Below are 12005 nucleotides of genomic sequence, written 5' to 3' on the forward strand. Positions count from 1 at the left end.
GAATCTGATTTTACACAGCTTTGCATAACAGATACACCATTTTTAATTCAGTGAAGCTTTATTTTGCTTTGATTTTAGGGGGAGAGAGAGGATACAGGAAGGGTAAGTGTTATGATTGGAGGATGATTATGGAGAAGGGGATTTTAGACCCCTTATTTTCTAAAACTCCCATTGGGGCTACCTTTGGTTTTACAAGTAAATTATCACTCTGTTTTTAAAGTGATAAGATGTACCTATTTTTAAAGAAAAGGTTTATGACTGTCTCTTCATAAGCATCATTTAAAAGCAGCAGTTACTCCCACAAACATGTAGTGGACTCTTCAGTCATATTCTCTTCTGTCTGGGGGCTTCACCACACCTGTAGGTCATGCTCTTTATAAAACAGATAGCACCTCCTCCAGGATATTGCTGTCCAGTTCCCTCTCCTTTTTGTGTTTTCATTTTTGTGATTTCTTTCCTAGACTAAAATATAGATTGGTTAAACTCCCTTCCTTGCATCCCTGTGCAGAAGACACCATTTCTTCCCCATGGTTCACCCACTCCTTTGTCAAGAATAAGGCTCAAACCTCAGCTATGCAGCCTCTGCTTCTACCACTTTATTCCTTCCAAGGTCACCAAGGGATTCCTTTCCACACTCCATCCTTACCGCTTGCCTCCAATGCACATTTGCAGTGGTTACTGATTCATTGTCAGTCTTTTCTCTTAAATTGACATAATGCTATATTATTACTATACTTCTCTTTGGAACTGTACCAAACCATACTTTCAGTATTTTAAAATAGTTATTTTTTCTTTGAGAGTTGGAGCAACCAGGAATGAAGTGCTGATTCTTATTTTAATACATCTTGAACTGCTTCTTGTTATGGACCAAACTGTGTTCATCTCTTCCCCCAAATTTATATTTTGAAGTCCCAGTCCTCAGTACCTCGGCCTGGCCTTGGAATGTAACTGTATTTGGAGAGAAGATCTTTAAAGATGTGATTAAATTAAAATGAGGCCAAGGAGGTGTGGCTCTAATCCAATATGGCTGATGTCCCAATAGTAAGATGAACACTGCAGTTAGTGTTCATTCTAAAGTTCAAATCTGGTTATGAAAGTTCCTGCATACTTCAGGCTTCCCCCCTTGGGCTATTGACTTAGATATCCGGCCTCCACATGGATTGACCTTTGCTCAGTTCTTCATCCTGATTTAACACTGTGGTTTCTCTTTTCTCCCAGGACTCTACCTGTCCCTAAAGTGAAATTTCCTTCTCCTAGAAAATGACTTTTTTCTTAGCTCAGTCATCACTTCCCTAGAAAAGACTTTCCTAACCTGCAAACTATACCAAAGCCTCTTACTGACTACACAAATACCTCTCTTCTTAGTTCTCATCTAGGATGTAATTTTATATTTAGTTGTATAGTCCTCTGGTTACTGTTGGCCTCTCTTATAGGATCTCATGCTATGAGTATAGAGTTTGCCTCCATTTGCCCACCATTGGGTCCTTGTTGCCTGGTTTCATTTCTGGCATGTTGGAGACTCTAGTTTCTTAACAAATATATAAATGTATATTGAATAAATGAATAAGTAATAGTGAATGTTCAAGAAATTTCTATTCTATTAGTGAGTAATTAACTGAGTATTAGAAGGACTAATGGGAACCTGTTTGCCACAGGACCAAATGCAATCAGGTTTCAGAAAGAAAGAGCAAGGAGAAACCCACACAAGGGTGACAGTTTGGATAAAACCTATCAGGATTTTGAATACTCAGGATGGAAGCCCAATGTGAGGTGAGGTTAGTTGAGTTCTTAGGTCTCATATCAGGAAACAGTTGACCTTCAGGAAGCCAAATGAGAGATGAATACAGAGGGAGTGGGTCAGAAGTGTGACATGTCAAATGCTGAGCTCAGGATTTCTTCTGTGTGTTTATGCTCTTAGCTTTTAACCAGTCTCTCATGGAATAGAACCATGACTTCTTGGTTCATAGGTTGATGCTCAACTGCTGAGCCATGCTGCCTGGGCTCACTCTTGTAAAGACTCCTGAGCATATCTTGGTGTTGATCTAATAGAAGAAAGAGCTTTGAGCAAAGGTGAAGCAAGCCCACCATCAACAAGGCACTTGCCCTTTGGGATCAGGAGTTGGCCAAAAAATGGAAACAAAACAACATAGGTTTCAGAATAAAGGCCTGTTTAAAACCTGGAAATAAAAGATGGCGACTAGCATGGGTTCTGACTAAAGGGTCATTGCTCAAGTGGAGGTGCAGATCCCAGACCTTTCATCCCACTGAAGGGAAAATAGAAACTACTCCATGAAAGTCAGCCTATTCTCATTGAGCACATATTCTGGGAGGCATTTTGGGAGATGGCGATGATCCTATGGTCAATAAGTCTAGAGGAGAGCAGGCATGAAAAACAGCCATATCAGATCAATTTCTATAGATGCCAAAATTGGTTGCAAATTAAGTACGAGGGCACAGAAAGGGAGAAGCAATTGTTTCTAATTCAGCTTTCAGAGGAGAACTTACAGAGAAGGCAGCACTAAAACTTGGCTTTGAAGAAATCTATATGACCTTTGTGGGCAGAGAGAGCATTGCAGTATAAGACTGCATCACAGGCACAGCGTGGAGATGTGAAAGCGAAAGGCTTGATTTGAGAAAGACCAATTGTTCATGGTGACTGACACTTGTTAACAGGACTCACGTAGTGCTAGCTCTGAAGAGACCTGGGCCAGGTGTTGAGGTTGTATGAAGGAATCTGGATTGTGGTCTACAGTCTGGAGAAAGGTGCTTACGAGATGCCATGTAGGAAACACTGAGGCCACCTCCTCAACTCTGTTCTCTACTCCATCCTTATTGTCCTTTCTAACCAAACCCCAACTCTGTTCAGATAACCCATCTCTTTCTTACAGCATGCAGGGGAAAATGAAGCCATTTCCAGTTCCAAGGCTAGATATGAATGGGCTTAAGCCAGGCATGCTAATGCATATCCTTTGCACTGCAAAGCCTGCTCTTTCTGGGTTATAATCAATAAATATACATAAGCAATATGATACTTAATTATCCAGCATATGCAAGAGGCATACACAAATCAGAATTGTTATTGTAAATCAGTCCATTTTTGTCAATTAGAAGAAAATTCCTTCAGGAATTCTCACGAAGCCAAATGCAGGATTACTTCATAGATATGCTTTCCAATATGGGCCAACATGAAGAATTACTGGCTGTCTTCTTCAATTATTTTTAGTTATATGTTAAAGTTATGTGACCCATATATTCTTTCCTCAAAGGCCCCCAAGAATCTGGAAAGGATTAACCAGACTCTAACTTAGGAACAGAGATGGATGAGTCCATCTGTGTGCATTTACTGGCATGAGTCACTGGGGAGGTTGACTAAGTCACTATTTAAGATGATCCAGAACAGGTGTCTACAACTGTTTTAAGCATAAGTACTGTGGTGGCCATGAAAATGGCCTGCTCAGGTCTCCAACTTTGGGGATTGACAGACAGTCCCAGCTGGTGGCTCTGGAATCCTGGGCACCAAGGCCAAGGATGATAACCTTTATTCAAATTATAGCATGGTCCATCTCTAAGGGCAAGTGATTAAGTGTGGTGGGGGTACTAAGGTAGGCCCATTCCAGGGAGACATGGGACTCTTCTGATGGGTGACTTTGGCTCGAGGACTCCCCCTTGGCCTTGACCAAACTTTCTGAGTCCTGCACTGCAGTGTAAGCATTTCCTTCCTTTGCTCTCTCCCATATCACATATCACAGTCTGATGGCTCTCCTAGCATATTTGATCTCATCTTGGCTTCTGACTCCCGGAGGACCAGGCTAACACAAGTACTGCTAAAATTATATCTCCCAAATTAAAACACTCAAGTGTATTTATTAAAATAGTCTTGTAGTAGGAATAAAGAGCAAAGACTTAATTTGAGAATGTTTATGAAAGACTTAGCCACTACATTTCCATTCTCTAATATGTGTATGATAACCTTTATTCAAATTATAGCATGGACCATCTCTAAGGTCAAGCTCCTGTCTGCCTATTTAAAGCAATGAAGCTGAAGTTTGCTGCTTCTCTTGACAGGTGGGCAGCCCTAATTCAGAGTTATAAAAATTTTCGTTCTCCTTTGGTGTATTTGTGAAATTAACCTGGGCCTGTATTTTTTTTGGGGGTCATAAGTATATGAAACATATATTCTAGGAGCCAATAATATTCCAATCACAGAGGATGTCCCAGAACCTATCACTGCCACTCCAGAGATAGCCATGCTGAAACTCTCTCCCTCCAGTAAGGAATAAGGGAGTGGTTTTCTTATATTCCTAAACTCCTCCCATCACCAGGTTAAACATGAAGTTTAGTTTTGTACTGAAAATTTCAGTCATCTGAAAGCCAGTGACTTAACCCAAGGCTGAGAGTGGATGTTTTTCCTCTGGCTCTGAAATATCAGACTCACTGGGTAGGCACACAACAGCTCCAATTTCCTATAATTGCACCTACACCAATGTGGTTTATATGTCTTCACATATAATCCTATAAGGGTTGCAGGTATCAAGATGCTAAAATGTTAGTGTGTGGGGATTGTGAGTCATGGAAGATCAAATATCTCTATGACAAAATTCCTACAGAGAAAAAATGTGTGAAAGTTCCTAATTTTATGGCCTAAACATTATTTTTTCCCCCTGAAAATGTAAACAATTCTTTCCAAATTCATTTATTCTAAAGGCCCTGTGACATTAAGGTCTTCCTTTCAAGGCTTTCCATTATCATCCAGAATTGTGATCCAAAGTTTTTAAATTTTAACTGAGGTTACATGAACATCAGTCATCTTGGGGAGGGAGGAGAGTAGGGAGGATATGAAATGAAAAGCCAAGAATAACTGAGTCTAATTTTCCCACTACTTTACACATCAAAATGTAAGACTAAAACTTTCATTGCTATTCAAATTTATTCAATTGTTTCCAGATCAATTTTTCCCATATGAATTGGTTCCAAATTCCACTTGTTACTAGATCCATCAGGCCATTGACAGGGGCCCAGAACTTAGTATATAAAAATATAGAGTCATGTCTCCATTCAATATCTTTGGCAGAGGCCATAGTAACCATTGAGATGAGCCCCTCTTTCTCCTTAGTCATAGAGAAATTTGACAGAGAAGCTGCAGAATATACTGTGAAGTGTGACTTGCCTTGGTACTTTGAGGACAGATACTCAACAGTTGTTTCTTTGAGGTCAACAGCTCCTATCATGATGTTAAGGTCAGAAATCTGTGATCAAGACTTACATCTGAGAAAGTAGCTATATGTCAAGTATAATTTTACCTTTCTTTGTCTGCGTGGCTTGTTCCACCATTTCTTTCAAGAATTTGCTCAAATGTCACATTTATCAGAGAGACTTTCTTGGACCTCACTACATAAAACAGGAAACATATCCATTTTGCAGTCTCCTATCCCACCCTCACTTAGTTTTATATCCCTTCAGTACTTACCATACCTGATATGTTTATTTGTTCATGTTTATGCTCAAACTGGAACCTAAGCACTATGAGGGACCAGGCTAACACAAGTTATGAGGGCAGGAGCTCTATTATGTTTCTCTCGTATGCCAAGACCCTATAACAGTAACTGGAATTATTGTTGGTGTTTAATAAATGTTTATTGAGTGAATTTTTAGGTGACCACACAGATAGCAAAAACAAAAGGAGAAACTATGTGAAAAACAAAACAAAAAATAGCTGGAGTTGCTCCTCCCATCTCTGTTTATCTTGATGGAGGGTGAGGAAGGAGTTTAAGGTCTTTTTCCATTTCTTTAGCTCCTGTTTAAAGCACAGACACTTCACAGAAAACAGGGATAGGCATAGATATAGGCTGCTTTATATACTTAGGTCTTGGACTACAGGTTGTGTTGAAGGGGGAGGGTCTTCTCTCAATATCTGTGGGGCCTCTGGACTTGTTTTTATATTGAACATTTGATCATTTTGCCTTCCCCACTCCCACCCTTTCAGCATAATTTTGGCAATCTGTGAAAATGAGTTTTATGTCAAAATTTAGGTAGTTTATGTGCAGAAATTTTTAGTACATATGTATACACATTTTTAAAATAATTATATGGGTTCCTATATAATACAGATGAACAACAGTAACTTTTTAATGGCCCTCAGGTGCACATATTTGTATTAACATAACACTTGGCTCCTGTTATCAATGGTCAATGCATGGCTCATTTTAATTTACTCATTCATTTATTCTATTTATTTCTCATATATAATAAACAACTATGAAATCCACCACCTGACATGAGACTAGGACATTGGTAATAACTTAAACTGCCCAAGCTTTCCTATGAAAGAAATGCTTCTTCTTTATAGCATTTAAATGCACAAGAATCCAAATGCATAAGTAGCATTTCTATAGCTCTCTTGAATTAGACATGGAATTGTTTGTGTGTACATGTAGTTAGATTTATGAAAAGTTGAAGCTCACCTTCATCCTTCTCTACCACACTTGGAAGACTGACTCCAATGATGTGGGTCAAAGAAAAAAATCGGTTTCAAGGTGGAAGTCAAATAGGGTCCAAAAGCTTTAAAGGAGTAAAGCACATAGGCATGAAGTGAAAGAAGGATGTCAACAAAAATAGTCAACATCTAAAGTCATATCTGGTTAGCTATTGACCTGTTAAATACATACATTAGGTGAGGTTGTGACCCCTGGTAGGGACATTGCTTTAAAGATGAAATATATCAGAGATTAATCTTACGAAGAATTCTAATAAATGCAATTGTTGAAGATTGGCTGTAGGATTAATACTCATTAGAGAGCTCTAGTTGGCCTTGGGAGTTAGACAATAAGACAGTAAACTAATGGAGAAGAAACAGCCAAGGAATAGCAAGACACAAGAAACTTGGGAGCCTGAAGATTTCCACTAGATAGTTGACTGTTTCTCCCAAATACAGGGGGACAATAGCTGAAAATAGATTACGTTCAGGCAAAGAACAAACCAAGGAGACTGACAGATGGATAGAAATCTCTGACACCAGTTGATCTCATATGAGATTAAAACTTAATAAAACTGTCCAATGAATCAGAGTGCAGGATAGCCTACAGCTCCATATGGTATTGAAATGGTATTGGAATAGGGACAATTATTATGTGCCTTCTTGGGAAAGAACACTAGTTGGCAATCTTCACACAATACTCTATTGTGCATTCATTCACTCAACAAATACTGAAAACCTGCTAGACAGTAAACTTAATCACCAGACTCACAGTGATACAGGGGCAGGTTTTGTTTTCATGGAACACCTGCAGAAACAAGGTGAAGTATGTTAGAATAGTTGAAGGATATTAAATGTGGGCTTTGATGAGCCAGGACACATGAAGGAATCAACACACCTGAGGGCCTTATAAGCCATGTTAAGGGTTTTGGTTGGACTATAGCTTAGTCGATATGAAGCCACTGAAGGATTTTTATTTGACTTTATTAACAAACTTTCAAAGTAATACATGCACAAGGTAAAAAATTAAATGGTACAGAGGACTTGAAATGAAAAACACAATACCCCACTCCACCCTTTTTAACCCTAGTCCCATTCCCTAGAGGCAATGCATTTAACAATTTTTATCTTTAGATATTCTAACTTCCTAACATTAAATAAAGTTTGAACAATAATTTCTTGGTTTATTAACTTTAGACAACCTTTAATAATACACCATTACAAAAGATAAGGATTTAACTTACACTATCCCCACTTTTCCTTTGCTTATCTTTTCCCGAATTTTTGATAGTTATCATTTTAATGCTTCTATTGAATTTATAGCTTTGAACAACATACCAATCCTCCAGTTCTTGTTCCATTAACTGTAGATTCTTTTTCCATCCCCACTTTAAATATATGAGTAGCCCTACTCTTCCTTCCACCTCTTTTCCCACAGCCAATTTTCAACCTCTTTCTGCTCTCTTTAACTTGTCAGGGTTAATTTCAATTTCATTTCTGAATAAAAAATTAAGTCTTTCATGTTTTGCCTATAGGCTGATCAGAACACTAAGTACCAATACATAGCATTTATATTATTTTGGCTATATCAATACTGTTTGCTGAGAGCCACATAGAAGCTAGGACATTTTCTTCCATACACATCCAATGTCATGCCTGTGCCATTTGAAAGGAAATAGACTTACCGCCAATGTCAAATCGAGTCTCTTCTTATATTCCATGAGTATTTTTATTGTTGTTGTTTCAGAAATGGGCTTAAATTTCTTGACATATTTTTGTTTTGTTTTCTTTTTGGTTGACTAAAGAATGTATGTACTCAATACTCTCAAACATTGTAGCTTCTCAGTGATACTATCCTTGGCACAAAATGAATATTCTTCCCAGAGAGCCTGAGACTGTGTACTCTCATCTGAACTGGGTCTGTGTGCTGGATAACTAACTGTCACTCTAGAGTGAGACATCCTGTTGGATAACAGTCACTCTAAATCAGGGGTGGGGAACATCCAGCCCTTGGCCCGAGAAATCATTTGGTCTTGCCCTGCCAAGGCATTAGGGATGAGTTAATTAAATGTTTGACCAAATATAGCAAGCTAATTTTTAGATTGATAATTTTGTATGGCCTAAAAATCATGTTATAAATATCCAAATGGCCCTTGGCAGAAAAATGGTTCTCTACCCCTACTCCAGAGTGAGACATCCTGTTGGATAACTGTCACTCTAGAGTGATACATCCTGCCTGGGTGAGGTCCATTGTTTCCTAGATTCTGTTTCTTCTTTCTTGGTTCTCATCCTCATTTTGCCGGAGAACTTCCTCAAAGTATTTCTTCAATAAGGGTGCAGAGAAGGTAGACTTGCTGAAAACTTGCATGTCAGAAAATATATTTTGACTTGACTCAACAGCTTGGCTTGCTATGGAATTCTGGGTACATTATTTTTCATAAGGTATGTGAAGACATTGTTCCATTGGCTTCTAGCTTTTAGTGTTGCTGACGAAAAATCTGCTGCCCAGTCTATTTCTCATTCCTTTTTGGCTAAGCTAATTATGATGACCCAATTTTATTTTCTCTCTGGGCAGTTTTAATGTCTTCCCTCTATCCTTAATATTCCAAAATTTCACATAATTGTGTCTCGATGTAGGTTTTATTGGAGCCCCCTGAATCTGGAGACTTAGTTCTTTCTGTTCTTCAATTATTTTTTTTCTTTGCCTATATTTTCTGTTTTCTCTTTAAAAAACACTAATGGTTAGATATTGTCTAGATCTTTCCTTTCTTCATAGTTTCTGCTATTTATTTTTGATCTATATCTAGGGAGATTCCATCAACTTTACTTCTAGCTTGTCTACGGGGTATTTTTGACAATATTTCACTTTTAAAGGGCTCTCCTTATTCTCAGTTTTTCCTTTCTCTGTAGCATCCTGTTTTCATCTTACAAATATACCTCAGATCTTTCTGAAGATATAACTAGATTTTAAAGTTACTTTTCCCATTTTGACTTCGTTTCCTCCAGATTTGGGTGCAGTTTTCCAATCTCCTAATTCTAATTGGTAATTTTTTCTTACATATGTCTCCCTTGGCCCTCCCTCCCACTCCCCGACCCCACCCCCACCCCCAATGCTCAGTGTCTGGTAATTCCTAGCTGACCAGTTGTATTTAAGCATCAATATAACTGTTGACTTTTATAGGAGTTGATATGGGTTTCCTCTGTCATTGTATGGTTTGGTCTGTTTTTCTAGTAAGCTTCTTCTATGACTGGAAACACTTGGTTACTTGAGTAGGTGGGGGGGTTTCAACTGTCAGTAAAGAATTAGCTGATAGGCTAAGGGATCACTTATTTACACAAAAAGAAATTTCATTCTGAAGCACCAACTCCTACCTCTCTCGGGCAATTTATTCAATTTCTTTATATAAACAACAACAACAACAACAATAATAGCAACAACAGAGTTCTCACTGGTACCAATAGTTGACTGCCTGTATTCTATGCACAAGGGGTAGGGTAGAATGCGATGGGGTTCAATTTTACAACTGGTATAATTCTTTAGTAGATAGACTTTTTAGGTGCCCAAGCCTCTCTGTGGTTATGTTATTCAGATCAGCTTATATTCTCTCTGAAAGGTACCTTCACTCTTTCATTCTTTTTTCATACTTCATCCACTTTCTGTCCAGAAATGTGTTGAGTTCTTCTTCATTCATAACCAAATGCCTTCCAGTTTTCTTTTACTTCAATTTCAGTGGGGCCTGTAGAGGGAAGAGAGGTAAATTTGTATGTTCAGTTCATCATCTTAAATTCAAAGTAGCACTGGAAGCTTTTAAGTAAGGAGGTGGTATGGATAGTTTTACATTTTTAAGACATCCCCAGGGCTGTACTGATGAAAATGGATTAAAGAGGGCAAGAATAGATATAAGTATTATTCTAAATAACTGAGGATCTAATTTCCTTTCTGAGAACATGCAATGTCTGGAACTTTGGGGAGTCAGGCACTTTATCAAAATAACCCATTATTTAAAATCCAATAAGCTAGTAGATGCTTTCATGGTGCCCTAGAGAAAAGGACTGAAACCTGAATAACCTGAAACCTAAAAAGAGTTGGATGACACTAAAGGGATCATCCCAGCTCTGTCTATTGGGAAACACTTCAGGAGCCTACCTCAGATTCTTCCTTTGAACTGGAGTTTGGGATAAACAAAGGTATTTTTTGTTCTGATAAAATTAGATGAGGAGCAAGTACAAGTAGCCAAAGTGCTGGCAAGTAGGGACATAAAGATATCTCTATTTGCTGGTTGGTTTCTTCATTTACTCATTTATTTTGTTATTTAAAGCACTTTAGTTACTAACACCCACTGTAATCAGAATGCCCAGGTTCAAATCCCAGCTCTATCACTTGTTGGCAGTGTAGCCTTAGGCACTTCAATTGCCCTCCATAAAATTCAGTTTGCTCATTCCTAAAAAAGGAGCAGTTAATTTCCATCTTATAAGATCACTGTGAGGATTTAATGAAACTATATATATAAAGGAACCAGTCCAATAACTGGCATGTACTTGACATCCCACTAATCGATAGCAATTATTATTTTTTTTTGTAATCCTCACCTGAGGATATTTCTTCCATTGACTTTTTGTATAAAGAGAGTTGGGGGGAAGGAGACACAGAGAGGGAGAGAGAGGAAGAGAGAGAGAGAGAGACAGGAACATTGATGTGAGAGAGACACATCGATTGATTGTCTCCTGTGTGTGTCCCAACCGGGGCCAGGAATCGAGCCTGCAACTGAGGTACGTGCCCTTGACCAGGAATTGAATATTTGACCCATTGGTCTGCAGACCAATGCTCTAACCACTGAACAAACTGGCCAGGGGTTGATAGCAATTATTTTAAATGTTAAAGCACCCAGATGAAAGATATTCATGAAATAAGGGAAAAATACTTCTATGATTGAGAAATGACATAATAAAAAATCCAGCCTTAGCCAGTTTGGCTCAGTGGATAGGGCGTCGGCCTGTGGACTGAAGGGTCCCAGGTTCGATTCCAGTCAAGGGCACAAGCCTGGGTTGCAGCTCAATCCTCAGTAGGGGGCGTGCAGGAGGCAGCCGATCAATGATTCTCTCTCATCATTGATGTTTTTCTCTCTCCCTCTCCCTCTCCCTTCCCCTCTGAAATCAATAAAAATATATTTTAAAAAATCCAAAGAAAAACATCCAGGTCAAATCTTATTATTTATGCACCCACTCAGTTTTCAGTAAAGCAAATAAAACGGTGTATTACAATAACTACATAAAAAGAAGTGAGCTAAAAGAAAACTGGCTGGATGTATACAACAGTAATCCTACATCCTCGACTCTAGTTGAAACTACAAAGAAATGGGAGTTTCTGAATATGATTAGAAGAACATTTAAGAAAATCTTTTAATCAAGTGAAATTTGAGTTGGTTTTATCTAGTTCTCTTATTCCAAAGTAAATATTTCTATATTGTGTGAACTTTATCTGCCCAACTAGTAAGTAACTCTTGACAATGATAGAAATCTGTGGCACTATGGA

General features: G+C 38.4%; 1 protein-coding gene across 3 annotated transcripts in view; it reads right to left on the reverse strand.

Annotated features, from left to right (window-relative positions):
• Positions 1–7435: 7435 nt before the first annotated feature.
• Positions 7436–12005, reverse strand: part of TCAF1 (TRPM8 channel associated factor 1) — a 46527-nt gene continuing 41957 nt past the window's right edge. For all 3 annotated transcript variants that reach the window (XM_070424085.1, XM_070424086.1, XM_070424084.1), the window contains exon 9: positions 7436–10209. In XM_070424085.1, the coding sequence (XP_070280186.1) occupies positions 10200–10209 (10 nt within the window). In that variant the 3' untranslated portion in view covers positions 7436–10199. The remainder of the gene's footprint in view (positions 10210–12005) is intronic.

Source organism: Myotis yumanensis, unplaced genomic scaffold (genome assembly GCF_028538775.1).
Source record: "Myotis yumanensis isolate MYYU_CA2020_CCGP unplaced genomic scaffold, mMyoYum1.0.hap1 SCAF_9, whole genome shotgun sequence".
Classification (NCBI taxonomy): Eukaryota; Metazoa; Chordata; class Mammalia; order Chiroptera; family Vespertilionidae; genus Myotis; species Myotis yumanensis.